This window comes from Tachysurus fulvidraco, chromosome 17 (genome assembly GCF_022655615.1).
Source record: "Tachysurus fulvidraco isolate hzauxx_2018 chromosome 17, HZAU_PFXX_2.0, whole genome shotgun sequence".
Classification (NCBI taxonomy): Eukaryota; Metazoa; Chordata; class Actinopteri; order Siluriformes; family Bagridae; genus Tachysurus; species Tachysurus fulvidraco.
In genome coordinates this window covers 9,398,848-9,419,571 of record NC_062534.1, presented here as the reverse complement: position 1 = coordinate 9,419,571, position 20,724 = coordinate 9,398,848, and the positions used below count along the sequence as shown (strand labels likewise).

General features: G+C 36.4%; 2 protein-coding genes across 4 annotated transcripts; one reads left to right on the top strand and one right to left on the bottom strand.

Moving 5' to 3' along the window:
- Positions 1–1,459: 1,459 nt before the first annotated feature.
- On the top strand, positions 1,460–7,282 carry LOC113635879 (integral membrane protein 2A). The gene is made up of 6 exons (XM_027135597.2): positions 1,460–1,668; positions 2,599–2,733; positions 3,574–3,771; positions 3,985–4,095; positions 4,811–4,955; positions 5,644–7,282. Exons 1-6 carry the CDS (start codon positions 1,597–1,599, stop codon positions 5,730–5,732), a joined length of 750 nt encoding a protein of 249 aa, XP_026991398.1. The 5' UTR covers positions 1,460–1,596; the 3' UTR covers positions 5,733–7,282.
- gpr174 (G protein-coupled receptor 174) lies at positions 6,872–19,402 on the bottom strand. 3 transcript variants are annotated; one of them, XM_027135595.2, is made up of 3 exons: positions 19,297–19,402; positions 19,062–19,174; positions 6,872–11,024 (listed from the first exon to the last, which is right to left on the bottom strand). In XM_027135595.2, exon 3 carries the CDS (start codon positions 10,781–10,783, stop codon positions 9,761–9,763), a length of 1,023 nt encoding a protein of 340 aa, XP_026991396.1. In that variant the 5' UTR covers positions 10,784–11,024; positions 19,062–19,174; positions 19,297–19,402; the 3' UTR covers positions 6,872–9,760. The 3 variants fall into 3 exon arrangements, with proteins under 3 accessions (XP_026991396.1, XP_026991395.1, XP_026991397.1); XM_027135594.2 differs by having other exon boundaries at positions 19,062–19,402; XM_027135596.2 differs by lacking the exon at positions 19,062–19,174 and having other exon boundaries at positions 19,297–19,399.
- Positions 19,403–20,724: the final 1,322 nt, after the last annotated feature.

Here is a 20,724-nt window from a genome sequence, read left to right as displayed (position 1 = left end):
TATTTAATTATCCAAAATTATAAGGGTCCGTTATTCATTAAATAAATAAATAAATAAATAAATAAATAAATAAATAAATACACTCCACAAGTTTTCAAGGGGGCTCAATAAGGTTCATTTACATTCATCTTGCATAATTACAAAGACACATGGAGAACACAAAGTGACACCTTTTTTGAGTGCTATTTTTCACAGCAGGACACAACAAAGTTCCCAAGCCACACAGTGGCTAAAACACTCAGTGGCTAAAAGGCAGGTTACTTTACTTCCTAAACAATACTGGTTCAGTCTCTTTGGGAATATTAATTGGAAATCGGCTTGGACTTACAATAAGAAGTATTGCATTACCAATAAAATTAGTAAAATATATTTTAAAAGTATACACCTAATTTATTCAACAAACCAATTTCTACAAAAAATTTAAAATGATATATCAGATTCTTCTACATTCTGTAATATAAATACAGAATCTGCTGTGCACCTTTTTTATTGTATGTACAATAGTTTTTTTTGTTTTTTTATTGATGTTGAATCAAATGTATAATCATTATGTGGAACAAAAATGAATATACAGAAAAAAATATGGTGGGGAAAAAATGGTGGAATGTCATATTTTTATTTAAAATCTTTTTATTTTATTTGGAAAGTTTAATATCCATAAATGTAAAATGGTCTGAAAGGAAACCAAACATTTTCCATTTTAAGTTTGAAATGAAAACTTATAAACTTTAAAAGACTTACAAGCCGAAAAGCTATGGACTTTTACAAGGCTGTTAATTCCTCTTTTCTAAATCAATTGTATTTCTCGATACCCATTCTTTGTATTTTTTTCCCTTTATGTTATGGTTAATATGGAAAAATAGGTTAAGGTTAAGATCCAAGATGTTGCCGCGGATGGCAACCTCGGCACGACTCTACATCGTCTCCATTGTCTTGTACAGTCTGTTTTGTCTTGTCTTGTATAGTCCAAGCTAAATGTATAGTATAGTGTTTTTTATGTCTGTACTTTTGAGAGTCACAAACAGCTGGAACCAAATTCCTTGTGTGTGTAAGTAAACACACTTGGCCAATAAACCGGATTCTGATTCTGCATTCCAATTTGTTATTTGTTATAAAATTATTTAAAAAAAAAAAAAACTTTAAGAAAAAAAACTTTACTTCCTGTTGTATTCACATTAACAGCAACCGCAGCACAGTTCCAGAGTAACCAAACTTAGAAATACATGTAGTTTTCAGGTTCACATTTTTCATGTGAACTCAAATTAAACTGCCAATATATAAACCCCCTTTACTTATAGTTCTCTTTAAGCATTTGGAAATGTATATAATATCCTATGTTTTTGTGGCCAAAAAGACATTTGACAGGTGAATCATTCGGGTATCCGGATCCTTGGTTTATAGTGAACGTTAATAGGGATATTTTCCCCCCTTATATGGAAAGAAGGAACCGGAAATCCGACGAACAGAATTGCAAACAAAAGTGCGTCATTACAGCACTGCAGGACTGTCGGAACGCGTTTGTGTTTTGGTTTTGTCGAACCTATAAATCATATATAGATTTTTCTCTGGCTTTCTTTTTCGCATTGGCTTAAGAACATGGTGAAGATAGCATTTAATTCCGCTCTGGCGCAGAAAGCGTTTGTAAAAGAAGTTCCTGTCTCAGAAAAGGTGAGATTTTGTTTTTGCTGCAGACGCTTCCACTGGCCTATATGGAATAGAAATAGAAATAGCTCATGTATGTTGTTAGGATATATTGCATACGCTTGTACATAGTGAGTTTATATGTATATACATCTGTATATATGCCAAAATAATTTAACCACCGTATTACAAATGGCGTTATTGTATATAGACACCGAGGGTTAAAAATCAAATGCATTATTATTCTGTATGTATGTGCATTTTGTAGATTGGCAAATAATAGGATTTACACTCTATATCGTGCACTAAATTCCTTATTGATAGTCATTCTGAACGCAGCCTGAGCGATTACGTTGTTTCGGAGTTGGTCCTCCATTTTAAACTGCTAGCAGTTAGCTGAAGCTCCACCACGGCCTCCTCTGTCCGTTTGTGACTTAATATAATCTATTAAGTTGTATACTTTGAAACTGTTAGAACCATCATTGTTAAAGCATCTACGCTAATGTTACACACACTAGGCTACATAAATATTATTCTAACCTAAAGCTTGGTAATACAACTTTTTCTATATTAGTCTAAGTCTGTAGTACATCATCATAGACAGTATAAATAAATGATTTGTATGGTTCTGTATCTTTCCCTAGGAAAAATGTTTAAGATTGTAATTATAAAGCTTGTACTAAAGAGAGCTCTCCAGAGAGGTTTGTAACCTAATGTTTAAATGTTTTTCTTTTTCCCTCCCCTTAATGGCCTGAATACAGACTCAAAATACATGCTCAACTAAATGGCCTTTCTTTGTTTGAATGACAAGTGCCCAGGGCAAGATACAGACGCAATGACACTTTCTCGTAGTCTTATGTTATTTATGGTCACCCATAAATAACTCTCGGAATACAGGAGAGCTATGCATTGACAGTTTATTTGTTAATTGTTTGGTTTGTGATGTTTAATGGCCAGGACCCAGAGACAGGCTCTGCGTACAGCAGCGAGAGTTCCACTGGCCGCTGTCTGCTCACGCTGCTCGGCCTGGCCTTCATCATTTCAGGCCTCGTTGTTGGTGGAGCTTGTGTGTACAGGTATTTGACACCCAAGGTACGTCTGCTTCAAGGATCCTTGTTTACTTATTCCTTTTCACATGTTCTGAAAATTTGTAAAGGGTTTTCCCCCATTGTGTTGCAAGTTTGTGTAATGCCCTTGTGTTCTGTGAATCGTACATTTGCAAGAGGACCTTTTCCTAAACCAAATTTTCTACCTCAAAACTTTTAATTTGGGGGAAAAGTAAATATAACCACCAACCAACTTCACTGAATATTTGCCTTGGATCTAATGGAAGTAATAAAGCTACAGAATTTAAGTCTGTGTTTTACTCTGGGAGAGTGATGCTTTTTCAAGTACCTTTTAGTGTAACTTTCTTGTATTAGTATCCCTTCAGTATTGCATCACTGCACGAGTGTCTTTCTGCCTGCCTGCTTTCCAGGGTGTGTTTCCTTGGTCAGGTACACATGTCTCTTAGTTAATAAATGAGTTCACATTTTAGTTTATATTGTGTGATCATGATCATCACAGGAAATGTTTGGTCAAAGAGTGAATCAGGTAGTCACAGTATTAGTATATTGTGCAGTTAGCGCCCCCTTCTGTCTATAAAATTGAAGTTAGTTTATTTTTGTTGGAATGAAATGGATTGTATAATGTGTGGGTACTTCCTCTTTTTGAAATGTATGCATGTAGGGTGAATGTGAGTGCAGCTTGCTTGCACTTAATATTTATTCTTATTTACATAATAGTGGAATTATGTATGACTGTTTTTTATAATCAGTACAGTTTCATTATTTGCTGTCATACTCGAAAGCAAACCTGTTATAATTTATTTGTTTTTTTCAGTTCTTATTTTGTGTCATGCTTTTGCCTTATCTTCTATTGTTTGCTTTGCAGAAACTCTATCATGGATCCATGCAGTTCACAGATATGGACAGTGCTGATATGCCCATGGACATGGAGGCTCACGCGCCCTACTACCTACCCCGTGTTGATGAGGATGTGGAGATCCGTGACAACGTGGCCATCATTAATGTCCCTGCTCCTCGCTTTGGGGCAGGAGACCCAGCTTACATCCTGCATGATTTTAAAAGGGTAATATGTGCTGTCATGTTGCTACCAATCATGACTATGAGGCAGATGGATGTATGAGGCTTTGTATTTCAAGAGTAATACATTTTATAGGGGTTCTACTATGCTTAACCTGACTCATTTATTACTGTTTAATTGGAATTCAATTGATATTGAATATTGGATATGTTAGACCTTTTTATTTATTGTAACCAGTTTCAAATGATCTTTCAACAGAAGCTGACTGCTTATTTGGACCTAACGTTGAAGACATGCTTTGTTATCCCTCTCAACACATCAACGGTGATGCTGCCCCAGGACCTCTTGGATTTGTTCTTGCAGCTCATGGTGTGTCTGTGTGTGTGTGGATAGGTGCAGGTAGTTCTTATCTGCTGTGAAAAGCACCTACCATGTTTTCTTGAAATTTATATCAGTCAGACATAATATTAAATCAACCTGCCTAATATTGTAATATATACTTCCTAATCTAGCTCCCATTGTGCCACCAAAACTGCTCTGATCTGCTGAGGCATGGACTGTACAAGGATGTTTAAGCCAGTCACTTTCGCAGCATACTGTTTTGATTAATATTACTTAAACCTATACAATGCTAATGATAATCACAATGCCTCAAATGCCTCCATGTGTACTGAATCATGGTATTGCTCAGAAATGAGTGCATGTGGGCCTGGCTATTTTGTGTTATTTTATTACAGTGCCTCATTAATACAGTTGTTGTACACTTATGACTATTAACCATATCAGTTTAGCATAGTACACAAACAAAAAAAGTTCGACAAAGTGGACAGGAAATATCTGATGTTTAAAAGTAATAATTAAATGTAAAGTGGTTGATTTTTAGCCCACCCAATCTGTATTTATAACAGATTTATTTGGAATCAGTTTCAGTTTTTGGAACAGAAAAAGTTAGGATAAGTCATTTTGAATAATTATTTCCATACTCAAATAATGCTACTTTCCTAATAATAATAATAATAATAATAATAATAATAAATGTTGCCTAATCATGTTAATAGATTGTTTTTCTCCATTTCTGTTTCAGTCTGGCTCGTACAAGACTTACTTGGTGCATGAGGATCTGGTTGTGACTGAGCGCATTGATGACCTTACCCCTTTGGGTTACTATATTTACAGCTTGTGTGAGGACAGACCAACATATAGGATGCAGCGCCGGAGTGAAATAATGGGTAACCGACCAACTTTGTTGTGGTTTTTGTATAAAATAAACCCTATTATTATTATTATTATTATAGTTACTATTAACTTTGTGCAAGGTATTGCAATAGCAAGCATCCTTTTACCAAGTTCTGCTGAAATACAGTGGTATTAAAGCATGCACCCTTCGTTAAATGCTCAATAAATCTATTACTATACATATTAATAAGGCTAAAGTTTTGTGGACACCCGACTATCAACCCATATGTGGGCCTTCCCTATTTGTATGCTGTAGCAATAAGATTTGCCTTCAGTGCAATTAATAGGCCCTAACCAAGACAGTGCTCCTGTGCACAAAATGCAAGTGCCATAAAGACTTGGCTTGTCGAGGATGGAGTGGAAACACTCAGGTTGCCTGCACAGAGCATTTATTACACTGAGCACCTTTGGAATGAACTGGAACTCTTATGCCAGATCTTCCCAGAACAGTGGATCTTCTTATAAAGCCTAAATTTGGAATAGGACAGGAACCATATGGGTGTGATGGTCTAGGGTCCACAAACTTTTGTCCATGTAGTATAAATCAATCAAGACATCATTTACTAGGTGCTGACATGTATTTAATATGCAAGCCCCATTTTCTGTATCTAATGTGTTCGATATATAGGCTACATGCCTTTTTGCCTTAAGTTTTAATGTTGTGGTGTTGTTTTTTTGCAGGCCTGCAGAAACGCTCAGTGGAGGATTGCCACATAATACGCCACTTTGAGAATAAGTTTGTTACCGAAACAAAGATCTGCCAGGCCTGAGCAAGCAGGAAGTCAGGATTGGACAGACATCCACCTTTTGTTGCAGGGTAGGGAGAGTTGAAGTGAGCTAAAAGAAGGAGCAAAGGAGGGCTTAGAGGAAAGGGTCTGTCTTCCAACTCCTGCTGTAGTGTTGAACATAGGGTGTTTTGTATCATAGAGACAGCAGACTTTTCTCTTCCACTTAAGGTGTAGTGATGTAGCTCTCGTAAAGCAGTTTGTGATTTCTTACACCTTTGTCACTATACACTGTGTGATTCACTCAACAGCCTGACTGCAAATCAAACCTTGTTTCAGCGCCTGTCTTCTTTTCTCTGTCACCATTTTTTGTGGATAATGATTTGTGAACTGCAATATGCTAACCTGGGTAAACCTAAGTTAATTGCTATATTTTGTTTGTTTGGGTGTTTTTTTTTTTGTTTGTTTGTTTTTTTTTTCCAGAAGTAATACTAGCTAAGCACATGTTGATGCACCTAGTTTATTCTGTATGATATTAACAACATACATGTTTCCTCTAACCTATTACACACTACTATGTAAAGACCCACATGGTCTCTAGATATCTGATCAGTGTAACTCTTAAAATTCAACTTTTGTGTTCATGTGTTTGAGGAACTAACCATGTGTAATTTCCGCATGTCTACCGATTTAGCTGACTGTAGCAGTGCATCTGCCAGTGTTTCTGCTAATGTACAGTATATCTGTATAATTAGACATTGCCCAATTGTAACATGCTAAATCATAATCTAAATTATAAATTCCTTATAATGAAGGAACATCTGTATAAATGTAGTACGACGCTAAGATTTTAGAACATTCACAGATTATAATTGTTAACAGCTTCTTGTAAACTTTCACACTCAAGAGTGGTCAAGCCTGGCCATCTCTGTCCTCTACCATTCGATGATCTCTGCCCTAAACATCTGTGGTGAGCCACATTGCAATGTTCACTGCAGAGACAGTGATGTTTCTCGACTGATCAACTGCTTGAACCTTCTGCTCAGGCCTTTTAAATCTTTTTTGGAGGACTTGATGTTTATCCTTCAGCTAAAGGATGTAGCATTGAGATGCTGTTAAACTTCACTTCACCAGCAGGGTTTTTTTTTTTTTCTTCATTCCAACATCATGAGTGCTGTTTAATTAATAAGAAGAAGGTGTCTGTCTAAGCAGAACCAGTCTGCCATCTTGCATGCTGAGATTTTGTTGCAGGTCACTGTAAACATGTTCAATTCGTATTGGTGTAATTATTTGTCTATGCATCTGTCATAATGGCTTTCTATCGCAACACCCTGCCAACTGGCACAAACCCTGCACGGCATTGTGGTTGTTCAATCGTTTTGAAATTCCCTGCATTCTGATATGTATATTTTGGAAAGATTCGTAGTTTAACTGCTGCTTAGAAAATGACAATCAAGCCTGGGGTCTCTGTTGCTGTCATTCTGTATGTACAGAAAAACAGACTTGAAAGATGCTGGACTGAATCAATGAAATGTACTACTGAAAGTTTCAACTGCTGACTGACGTTTGTTTGAAAATAAAACTGCATTTATTTACTTAAAGTCTGTGTTTATTGGCTAGTGTCTGAGCATAAAACTATTTGATCAGAAAATTACTTTAGGACTTATTAAATAATGCTATGTAAATGATATGTGTATTGTAATTTCTCTAGGCTTTTTGTAAACAGGCTTGAAATCTTATAGAAGTTGGAGCCGTTGATTTAGCTGTATGTAACTGCATAAAAGAACAAGTTATTTTTTTAAATACCCTGATGTTTACTGACAACAAAAGTATTGTCAACTTCTGTTGTCAAGTGTTCTTGTGAAAGTGGCTGTGTCAAGGCTAGCCAGCTGTTTTTGGTTTTTGGTCACACTTCGATACAGAGCTTTTTTTTACTCTCTGATCTTGCATCGACTTTGTTGAGCTGTTGAACCAAGCAGATGACTTCTTCATTGAGCAGCATAAATGAAATCCTAACTTTAGCAAAATGCACTTTAATATTTCATCTCACCCACATACACTGGACTAAGAAAGTTTACTAATATGCATGTGATTAATTTCTGTTTTTAACAGCATAAATTTAAAAAAAAATTGACAACCATTACAAGTTATTGATATACTTGTTTATGTATATTTGTATTCTTTCGCTCACAAGCCAGTTTGTCAGGCCACATGTAAAAACAAGTAGTCTTCTAAACTGTCAACTTTTTTTTTTAAACTTTGTGTACATTCATAGTAACAAACTATGACTCCAATAAATAGCAAAATATTTTATAAATTTAAATAACCTGGGATTTGTATAGTATTAAAACTTTCTTTGTCCATCTCTGTTTCATTTATATGTTAAAGGGATCCCAAGCTGCAAAAGGTTGAGCAAACCCTGACATGTTACATTGCTTCAGATATTTTCACATAATTGTAAAGATGAACTTCTGTTGATAGTTGATAGTGTTTTGTGTTTTAAAATGCAGAATGCTGGAATTTACCCTATATTTTGAGCATTATATGTGATAAAAGGGTACTAAAATTATTAACAAAAACATTACATTTTGCATTATTTTGCTCTTTCACATAAAACTACATAAGTATGTTTGTTAAATCTGATATAAAATGGAGGCACTTGTAAATTTATCAGTGGTAAAGGACCTAAGAGAATGACCTTAAATCCCACTGTGAAAAAGGCACATCTAGGCATGTCCCTGAACCCTCAGCCAGCTCCTTTCTCAATTGCAAGTAGCTTTGGATAAATGTATTAGGTTATTCCTGTACTAGGCTTTAAAAATGGCTCCATAACTTCCTTTTATTAATCTTTATTTTATTTTTTATTTTTGCTGCAAGAGATACTGTACCATAATAATACCATAACAACTTTCAGGCTTTTACTTCTGCTTTGTTAGCCTACCAGCTAAAGAAATGTTTTCAGTGCCCATTTCTAAGACTGCATACAACAGCAGATATGTTAATGAAATAAATTACAATTTCACAATATAATGAAAGTGAGAAATTTGGTGTGTGCGGAATAACCATAAACCCATAACCCAAATACATGTGTTTTCTTTCAGTTAAACTTATGAGAGAGTTAAGAATCAAATTGTAACACATACTGAGGTAATTGTTCGCTGGATAAATATAAAAAATACTTATTGCAATTTATATGTTTGAAGTGTTTGACTGTTACAGTAGCCTTTGAATTCCTTTTCTGTTTAAAATTTTTTTTTTTTTTAAATATGTTAAACATTGAAAGAAACATAACCCCTTCATATTATATATATTTTAACACATATTTTAGTTTCTTTATTTTATTTTTATTATTATTATTAAATTTAGCAATATTTATGCCCCATTCCAGCTAAAATGTTCACTGCCTTGGATCAATGTAGGCCATGTCCATGAGTGCAGTCAATTTGCATCCTGTATCAGTTTGCCTGGGATATTTCCTTCTTCCTCTTTTCCTTTACTACCTTCTCTATTCTTTTTCTATTATTTTGTTCTATATAAAATGTGTCCCTGCTTTTGAGTGTAGTACATTGGAACATTCATTTTCCATCGCCTTAAAGATCTATTTTCATGTGTTCTAGCTAAACCATAATTTTAAAATAAACATGCACTTTGTCATCATATGCATATAGCACATTATAATTTCCCCATATTTACAAGAAGAAAGATAGGTCTCAGGATTGGCACTGGTGACAGTGATTTTGTCATTTGATTGTGACAGTGATTTTTTTTATCATTTTGTCATGATTCTCTAAATAGGCATGAATCAAACTGCTTTCACATATCCAGTTATCAGGGCACATTCCTTCATAAATATTTAGCATTGGATATATCAACATTATATTACTGGTCTCAGTGCAGGTTATTCGTATTTTTAAATGTTCCTCATAGTTATTTCCATGAATAAGGACTATGGGATTAGAAAGTAGCTTCTGTATTTATTTTCATTGTTTGTCTGCAGTCTTTGTGAGATTTTACCCTCAGTGTTAGTGACAACAGAAAGGTCTTTCCTAAAGTTAATGAAGTTAATGTCATATTCATCCTTCTTGCTCAGACTGCAACATTTTCACCTCAGTTGTTGAGCAGGAGATTCTGCGGTGCAAATGGAAGCTTTCTACCAACTCTGGCCTTGAAAGACGCCTCTTGAATTCATCGGTGGTGAAGTAGTACATCACTGGGTCCAGGCAGCAGTTAAAGCTGGCCAGACATAAGGTTATAGGATGGCAGCGTTGGATTGCAATTTTGAATGCACAGCTTAGTTGTTTTTTTGATTTAGCTAAAAAGTCCAAAGGGAAGGTTATGTGATAAGGCATGAAACAAACCAGGAAGACACCTGCACAGCTTAGCACCATCTTGAGAGCCTTGCGTTTTTCTCCAGCATCTTGAAGTACACAGTTATTTTCACGCAGACTTGCAGCAGTTAACCATGTGCAAGTGAGGACCACTGCTAGAGGTAACAGAAAACCGACGAGTTCTGCCACTGTGACAAGTGTCACTCCACTTGCCATGGATAGAGACACCATAGGTAACTCTGAGAAGCAGATATTATTAGATCCTTCCAAGTTGGTGGGTTCAGAGTTTTTTCTCAGCAAAGGAAAAGGCAGGCATCCAACACACACGATGAACCAGCCTATTGCGCACCATGTGCGGTCTCGCCACCGTTTTGTTGCTCCATATCTCAGTGGATAGATGATAAGCATGCAGCGTCTTATGCTTATGCATGCCAAAAAGTAAATGCTAGCATACATGTTGACATATTTCAGGTAAAAACAAAACATGCAGATAGCATGGCCAAAGGGCCAGGATTGGTTCAGGTAGTAGTAAATGCGCAAAGGTAATGAAAGAACTTGGAGCAGATCAGCAATGGCAAGATTAATCATGAAGATCACAGCTTTCTTTGTTTCCTTCACATACGCATGGAAAACCCAAAGTGCCAAAACATTACTGATCAACCCTGGGACCAGGATTACTGTGTAGATGATTGCATAGGTGTAACGCTGGTATTTTTTAATATCACTGTATATTGTTTCATTTTCACATGCAAAAGTGATGTTATTCATTTTCCAGTCATTGGTCCAGATCTGAAGGTTTGCTCTAAAGCACTGATGGACGTCAGTCCTTGTTTACACTGAGGTCCTTAGACACCTCTGGCCCCCAATATATTATCCAAACTTGGTGCAAAAAAGTCACGCTGTTCCATTTGGTTGCCATCCAGTGCTGACCTTTCCCCTAAGGAACAGGGATGGAGCAGTGGTCCTAATGTTCTTGCAGTGTCATGGTGTCACTTTAGTGTTTCCAGTCCTGAAAGACAACATACGGTGACAGATTAGGAACAGTTTGACTGTGTGGGAAGGTACCAAATTCCTCATATGGCCGATCACATATGCTCAGAACCAGGGATTTGCATAGGTAGTGGTCCAATAACAGCTGGTATCTGAAGCTAATCTGAGGTACTGATATGAATGGCATACATTATTTGCATCTTCTTTACATATTTCACAACAAACCATATCTCATAGTGAGCTTGAATTACTCACTCACATTCTCTTGTTTAGTCAATTACTAATAAGTACATGCTTCATTATAAAATATGATTTAAAATCTAATTTAGTAATTGCACAAACAGTGACTCTGAAAGTAATACTCATTCATAGATTTTAGAGAAAACTATCACTTGTCACTCACATTTCATTCTAACACCTTCTCGAATATTGGCAGAATGTTAAGCTCTGTAAATCAGTCTTGGTAAATAATCAACCAACTACAGCCATCATTTTTCAGTTACAACCACTGTATGTACAAGCTCTGTTAGAAAATAAATAAATAAATAAGCTGCACTATTGTGAGTTGCATGTGACTTCCAGCTAAATGATTTTCTCATAATGAACCTTACTGTTTGTCAGTTTGTGGGTTCAGAATGTTTAAACAAGCAATTCACCTCCTACACTTCACACCTCAGTATAATGGGACTTTCCATATTCACAGCTGCCTGTAACAATTTTTTTGCACTGCATGCATTGCACGTGCTTAAAAATATGTTTGTCAGTTGTGGTTGCTTTATAGTATTTTGCACTGTGGAGTGTGCTGTAAAGGTATTGGGATAAGAAGGACAAAAGGGTGTACTAAACCAGTTTGGAATACAAATAAAGCACCCTTTGATTCAGTCTATGTGAGCTGTTCGTATTTGGTACTGTACGCTAAACCAAAAACACAAAAAAAATCATTGTTTGCATGAATCAACATTATCTGAAGAGCTGAAGAAAATCAAGCAAAAGATGAAATGAAAGAGCTGCTTCTGCTATTCATGTATTACAGCACTACTTTAAATAAATGAAATAAAATAAAACCTTGGTCTACTTGCTAATCAGCAATAAACAGCACTCATCATTAGGTTTACCTGGAAAAAAACATTTAATGTTAAGCTTTGCTCTGACATTTAATAGAAATTATCTTGTAATGTTTTTTAAGATGTTATATTTAAATATTTAAGATGGGAAAATTGTGAAAATTCAATTGAGTAATCCCGAACCATTACCAACAAAGGCACGGAGGGAAAAATAATTCTGTCTGAGAATAGGTGAATATTGAGATATGTTGCTTTTGACTCTACATTGGAAGTAAAATTAATTATAAAGAGGTTAGTTTGTTGTCTTTTTTCTACGCTTGCTCTGCAATCTTTATGGTATTTTACTCTACATGGTATTGCTCAAAATATAGCCTCACAAACATGCAAATATGATCGCTACATATGCAGCAGCTCATATAATCTGTTGGAAGTTGTAAGAACAGTTAGGGGTCATGTTTGGTCACTATAATGACTAGCAGTTAATTTAAGTTTTTAATTTTCAGCTGTCAGAGACCAGTTTACTGGACAATCTTGCATAAGGTATAAGATTGTGTCTAAATTTAGCCTGCTCGACTATACCAAGTCACGATTGTTATGTCAGTTTAAAGATTGATTTTATTAATAAATTCTAGAATGCTGTTTAAACTGGAAATAAAAAAGGGCTGCATTAGTCATGCATTTTTGCTAGGATTATGGCCAGCCTGTTTATTCCATATTCCAGCTAGGCCACAATATTAAAGCATGACTCCCCTAACCTCCTTGTCTTCAACAACCAGTCCCAAAACATGACACAAACATTGGTTATATATTGACCAATATAATTATTTACTTTTTAATTGACATAATTGACATTCATTCATTCATTCATTCATTCATTCATTCATTCATTCATTTTCTACCGCTTATCCTATCTTCTCGGTTTGCTGACAACATAAACAGTGAAAAAAGAGGATAACATAGTGCTTATATACCAGTGGTTACTAATCAGTGTTGCAATCTCACAGCTCCAGGGACCGTGTTAAATCCTGAAATTATGATACTGTCTGTTTGCAGTTTAACATTTTTCATATTCCCCATGTTTCTCTGGGTTCTCTGATTTTCTCCCACTGACCAAAATACGCAGATAAACAGATTGGCTGTGCTAAATTGTTGCTAGGTGAGAATGAACATGCATGGTATTTACTCAGGCAGCATTAGTGTCAAGTAACATGGCCATGGCCATCGTTATAATAGTCTTTGCAGTTGCATCCAGTATGAAATATTGCACTGTCAATGCTTTTAAAACTCTGCCAAGCACCAGAATCACAAAACATATAAGTAAGGGGGAGTGGTGGCAATCAATGAATACATTAACTCTGGTTTACTAGCCTTAAGATACCATGAGCCTAAAACACTGTTCAATATATTTATTTGTTTGTTTGTTTGTTTGTTTGTTTACTTATTTTAAAGAAAGTACTTTTAGAAAGTACTTCACGAAGAAGTAGGTTTTCAAATGTCGTTTGAATATAGCCAGTGACTCAGCTGGTCGGACGCTTAGGGGAAGTTCATTCCACCACTTCGGTGCCAGAATAGAAAAGCGTCTTGTTGTATACTTACCTCTTACCCTGAGAGATGGTGGGACCAGTTGAGCACTGCTAGTATCTCTGAGGGTGCGAGGTGCAGTGCAAGGAGTGATGAGGGCTTTGAGGTAAGCAGGTCCATTTTTTGCTTTGTAGGCAAGCATCAGTGTTTTGAATCTGATGTGTGTAGCTAATGGGTGGACAAGAGAGTCTTGTGGTTGAGTGTAAACGCTGCTGAAAGATCAAGGAGGATGAGGATAGTCTAGCAGCACACAGTTTCTCAGAGACATGCAAAGGGCAGTCTCTGTCGAATGTGCTGCTTTAAAGCCAGACTTGTGATGTTGGAGGCTGTTCTGTAAGGCAGAGAATGTTCTAAAGAAACCTGAAAAGGTAACACTGGTCTGTAGTTACTGATTTCTGATGGATCCAAAGCAGGTTTCTTCAGGATGGGAATAACCCTTGCTCTTTTGAAGGTAGTTAGTGATCTACTGATGATCATGGTGATGATGGGCAGAAGGTCTTGTGAGATGGTCTGGAACATAGTGGAAGGGGCAGAAATGAAGTTCCTGCAGGTTTTCTCAATCTTTTTGTGGTAAAAGTCTTCTGCAGTCAGGGAGGATGAAGCGGGGGTGCCCGGAGGTTGATTAGAGAAGAGAAGATGTTGTGAAGTTTATCAGGGTCTCGTGCCGAAGCTTCAAGCTTTTCCTTGTAGAAGGAAGTCTTGGCAGAAATCATGTCTTAAGTGAACATGGCCAGCAGTGTATGGTAAGAGTGGTAAGATCTGCATCAAGTTGTGATTTCTTCGACATTCTCTCAGATGATCTTAGCTCTTTTCAATTGTTGTGCAACACATCTGAAAGCCAAGGAGCAGAACAAGAAGTCTTCTTAAGTTTAGTGGACAGAGGGCAGAGAAAGTCCATGGTTGAGGAAAGGGAGGAGTGGAAAGTCCAAGAGTCCTAGGGTAGTGAGGAAAAGGAGTCAGGATCTCGAAGAGATGAAAAAGTGCCAGAAGCTATAGAAGGAGAGACAGAGTGTTGTAGTATAGTGTAAGAGATGCTGAAAGTTAGCTTTAGGTAGGATAGGGAGAGTGATGGTTAAGAATACCAGGTGATGATCGGAGATGTGATGTGGGGTAGCAGTTATGTCTGTAGCTGGAGAAGAATGGGTGAAAACAGGTCCAGGACATTTCCTCCCTTTTGTGTGGGGAGGTAGCCGTGAGAGTCAGGGCGAATGAGTCGAAGAGTGAAGCTTGTCAGAGGGGAATATACTGTAAAAAGTCGGGGCCTTGGTTTTGCATCATATAAGGTTGCACTGTGAAAAACATTCTTTGGGAAACAGGGTTTTTTTCTTAGCCATAACATGCACAACAAACAACACAACAAATAGTTGGTCTGCAGATTACAGTACCAGAATTTCAAGGTAAATATTAAGGTATTATGTACATACATTAGGATCATGTTCATCCTCATGTTCATTCATTCCCATTTTCAAACTTTTACATCATTATTTAATTAAATCCACAAAAACAATATAGTAAATAACTATGTTAGAGAAAGCTATCAAATCAATTCATCTACCTGCAAGCCAAATTCCACCACACAGTCTTGCTCTATAAGCATTTTAAAAATGTCAGCCCGGTGTTGGTTCTCATCATGTAACTTTTTCATATATAGAGAACATAGCACATAATGAGTCACTGTGGATCTCTGTTCAACTTTAGATGTTGTGTTGTATGAAAATTGGCATATATATATATATATTCTTTAGTAATAGCTTCAGTCTGTTCCGGGTTACTGTGGACCCAGAGCATATTTCAAAGAGACTGTGTGTCAGGCAAGAATACACCCTGAATGGGACACAGGTCCATTACAGGACAACAATAACACACTTTCATTCACAATTAAGCATTGTAAATCCACCTGCCAGCATTTCTGTGGTGAAAGGAAGCAGGAGAACCTGGTATGACACAGGTGAGACATGTCAAATTCCATACAGACAGCATTCAGGATCAAACTAGGGATGCTGGAGCTGTAAAGTGACATTGGTACAGACTGAAACAACATGCCACCATTTATTTGCCAGTGGCAGTTCTTTAATTAAAACCTAAGGAAGCTTATCAAGGCATATGTTCTACACAGTACAATTAAACCTAGAAACCTGTGAATTAACAATTAGTTGTTTGTTAAGATGGGCTGTTTATAGTATTTTTGGTTTTTAAACATTCATCCTAAAAAGTGATTATGAAGATATTTTTGAAGATATGTTTCTCCTAGGCCTAGGATGAGGCCCTAGGATGAGGCCCTGTGTGTTCTAGCAGTCCACAAGGGATTTATGCCACAGGCTGGGTTTGGAGATGACATGAGCCATGATCCAGTACTGGTCCTTAGGACCATACTCCTCCCATTCAATGAGATACAACATGTGATGTGTTTACCTTTCAGAAATCAAGAAATCACTTAAATAAGACCTGACTGACAAAGTGAAGTAGACAGAAAGATCTTCAAACCCTACTCATCATGCCGAGATCCAAAGAAATTCAGGAACAAATGAGAAAGAAAGTAATTGAAATCTATCAGTCTGGAAAAGGTTATAAAGCCATTTCTAAAGCTTTGGGACTCCAGCGAACCACAGTGAGAGCCATTATCCACAAATGGCAAAAACATGGAACAATGGTGAACCTTCCCAGAAGTCGCCAGACGACCAAATTTACCACAAGAACGTAGCAACGACTCATCGGAGATGTCACAAAAGACCCCACAACAACATCCAAAGAACTGCAGGCCTCACTTGCCTCAGTTAAGGTCAGTGTTCATGACTCCACCAATAGACAGAGACTGTGCAAAATGGCCTGCATTTCAGAGTTCCAAGACGAAAACTGCTGCTTAGCAAAAAAATCATAAAGGCTCATTTATAATTTGCCAGAAAACATCTTGATGACCCCCAAGACTTTTGGAAAAATTCTCTGTGGTCTGTTTTTGGAAGGTGTGTGTCCCATTACATCTGGCACAAACGTAACACTGCAAATTAGAAAATCACTTGCTGTGATAAATGGAACCATGAATGCTGCTGTTTACCAAAAAACCCTGAAGGTCAATGTGCGGCCATCTGTTCGTGACCTCAAGCTGAAGCAAACTTGTTTTCTGAAGCAAGTAAATGGGTGAGCATGTGGGTGAAGTCAGTTGAACATGCACACAGAGGCAATAGGTTTTGGGATGTTAAGTTTAATTTTTTAGATGTTTTAGATTATTCCAGAATAATTTCACTTAAAGGTATAGAAAAATATTTTGCCTGTTTAAAAAACTGTTATTGTTGATAATTTGCTTGCCTTCGTAAGTGATTATGCAGGATGTGATGGCAGGGCCAGTGGTTCCTTAAGTGTGAGCTTGGACCACATTTATGTCAGCGTGAGTAGATGCAGTTGTATGTTTGGCCTTCATCCAGTGCAGTCTACATTTGTTTGTTTCTTTTATAGATAATTCAACAAATGAAAAAACATTTCATTGCTCACACAAAATTGTCAGTAACTGTTACTGCTAACAAAGGCAAACTCATTTGGTTGTTGATGACTTAAATAGAAAGTAGAGTCATGAAGCAAAAGTTAACATTGTAATTCCTCATAATTACAAGATACATTTTAAAAGAAGACATATTTTAGCTCTGAAGTTTTGGTCCAAAAATGAAAATGTTGGTTTTGTGTGCTACTATTTCTTAAAATTTTCCACTGGCCGAAAGAAATTCTCAATGAGGAAAAGGTAGTTTTATATTTCACACAGATAATAATTGAAACATTGGCACCTTTAGGTTTTGTTGGAAATGGGAGTTCCAAGGCTCTTATCTTTCCAACACAAATTCGATGTAGTGTGGAGGAGTGTAAGAAAACTAAAATTACGTTAAAAAACATAAAAAGACTTTTTATATATCTCATACAAATTGCAAGTACGTTTAAAAAAAATTCTGCCTCTCCAAACCATAATTATGACATGCATTTTAACTTAGTTGATAAACTCCCATATCGAACACCATACATTATACATAGTATAATCTTTGTGATATCCTTGATCATATTAAAGAGTAGCATAAATGAAACATGACAGATGTGGTCAGAATTTGTTTAATTTCTTATTAATGAAATCGTAAAAAGTGGTTATATTTCACTGTGGAAATTTTGTTTAATTGTGTGAAATTGGAAAAGTATCATTTTGACTAGTTACTTAGACTAATTATTAAGTACAGTTTCAGCACAATTCCTCACAATTCCTCAGTGTTCTCACAGTCTGAACAGCAAAATAGATGTTTTGTTTTTTTAATTATTGCAAAGTGCATGGAATATTTCAACAAACCACTCCTGCCCTTTAATCCAGAGGTGTTGTTTAGTTTAAGCAACATAGATGAGCTCTCTAGTGTCCTGGGGGACAGAAGGCCTCTCACTGATGAAGGATACTCTCTAGATTTCATACAGCCAAGCAGATAGTATGTGGGGAAAAGTGGAGCCAGAAAAGATGTTTTAAGCAAACTCTGTGGAGCTGAGCTGCTGAAGGCTGCCAAAAATGAATCCTTCTGTTTGGCCTTTTCCCCCTGACCCAAAAGCTGAAGTCAACCAGAGCCATTCTGAGAAGCAAAGAGCTTTATCCCCTACATGTCAAAACAGCAAAGTACTATATTCATTAGTGAAATCACACATACCCATTTGGCATAAGAGTTTGGGGCTTAATTGATATGAACAATCTCTCTGTGGGAAATCCCAAGTGAACTGTGTCACTTTTGTTGTGGGAGTCTGACACATGCACTCATCAAATGAATCACCTTTCTTTCCATTTGTTACTGCTTAAACAGTACCTTTTCTGCCATGGAACATGATATGATTATGAGGTTTTACAGATATAAATCTGGCTATCAAGTTCTACTTTCCATAATTGTCTGATAAGATGTAAAAGTAAGATTGGAAATTTTACTTTAATATTATAATAACTGAGCCATATCTAAAATGTTTAGTCAGTTACAGACATATCAAGTATAATGAAAATTTCTAACATTTCATAGGATATGATGTTATATGAAGGTAATTCAGGTCTAAAGAAAACATAATATCATTATATGTTTTTCTATTTGTCACTTATCAAATGTTCTGTAAGGCTTTACAAATCCTTTAAAAAATTGTTCCTTCAAAAAGATCTTTTTCTCAGTGAGGTTGTTGTTTTTGCCATATCTTGGAAGTTTCTTGGACAGTGTCAGATCCCACCCCTATCTTTGCACTCCCTGCTTCCCCCATCCCCTTAATACCCAACTGGGCAGTACTGAAATGTTTAGGCTTCAGTATTTTTGGAGCAAAACATCAGCAAAAAGTCTTTGCCCTCTACCTCAGATTATCGTCATAAAGCCAGAATTGTTCTACTGACGTTATAATAATAACTGTTTTAAAGCTTGGCGTCTTACCGTGTCACTAGTAGAGCAGATATGTTTCGCTTCTTATAGAACAGTTGGAGGGAAAATGCAGTGCAAGGTGACATCCATCCATGTGATCTCAAACCAAAACTGTGAAAAGTTGACTGAGGCAGCCAAGCCCTTTAGTTGTTTTTCACACTTCCTCTTTCAATTGATATTTTTGTCTCTATTTTTAGTTTGTTTTTTATATTTGCATTTCTGTAATATATTTAATATTTTAACTTACAATCGCCTCTCTTTCTTTTCATCTTCAACCCTGTGGTTTCTGGTGCTGTTTGTTGTCTCCGTTTATCACTTCTGATAGAGTTTCCTGCTCAACTGTGGGGGCGTTCACTGAGGGACGTGACGGTTGCTCAAACTCTCCTACTTCTGCTATTTTTTGATACCCATTTCTTGCATGTTAGAAAGAGGTTTTATATGTTACTCATCACTTAGTGAAAGGAATATCCCCAGTACAGTTTCATGAATCATATAGAATTAATCTGGTTCTTTAGTTAAAGTCACTTCTAATATAAATTCAGTGCACTTTAATCATAGAAGGGTTTCCTCAAATGTCCCTTTGATAATTCATTCATATAGGAATTTCACTTGGAAGTCAGCTAAAAGTCAGCCGTGGTAAAAAAACGTAAAGTAAAGAACATATTTTACTGACAGTGTTTTTAATAATTTATTATTATTATTATTATTATTATTATTATTATTATTATTATTATTATTATTGTTGTTGTTGTTGTTGTTGTTGTTGTTGTTGTTGTTGTCCCAGAGTAGATGTTAGCTATGAAGCTCTTCTTTATCCTCTGGTGAACAAGCAAATACCAAGGACCAGTTCTATAAACCCCCTTGTGGTCAAGTCAATCTAAACGCATTTTTATGACACAGGTAAGGGAACAGAGGTGAACAACTGTCATAAGTGAAAAGATGTGATGAGTGAAAATGTGAACTAACTTGTTTTTCAGACATTCCACACAAAAATAATTAAATAAAATAGAGCAGTTGTAAGTACATTTCTTGAGGTAAAACAAGAACAATACACTTTAGGATGTACTGTAAACTACTGAAAGAAGTGTTACATAAAGCTGGTGAGCCTCTTCTTAATATCATTAACTCCTCGTTATCTTTAGGTTATGTCCCGAAGTCTTTTAAGTTGGCAGTTATTAGGCCACTCATCAAAAAACCTAACTTAGGCCCAAATGAACTATCAAATTACAGACCTATCTCACACCTTCCGTTTATGTTTAAAATACTTGAAAAGGTTGTGTCTGTTCAACTGAGCTCCTTCTTACAGGAGAGCAACGTCCTTGAAGAGTTTCAGTCAGGTTTCAGGCCCCATCATAGCACAGAAACTGCACTTGTTAAAGTTACAAATGACTTGTTCTTAGCTTCAGTCCAAGACTGTATGTCCTTATTAGTTCTACTTGACCTTAGTGCTGCAATCGACACTATAGACCACAACATTCTTCTAGATCGCTTACAAAATTACACAGGTATTCATGGACAGGCTTTAAGTTGGTTGAGATCCTTCCTGTCAGACCGATACCATTTTGTAGAATTAAATGGTGAATCCTCCAGTTTATTACCAGTTAATTATGGGTTCCTCAAGGATCAGTTCTAGGACCTCTGCTTTTTTCAATATACATGCTTCCATTAGGGAATA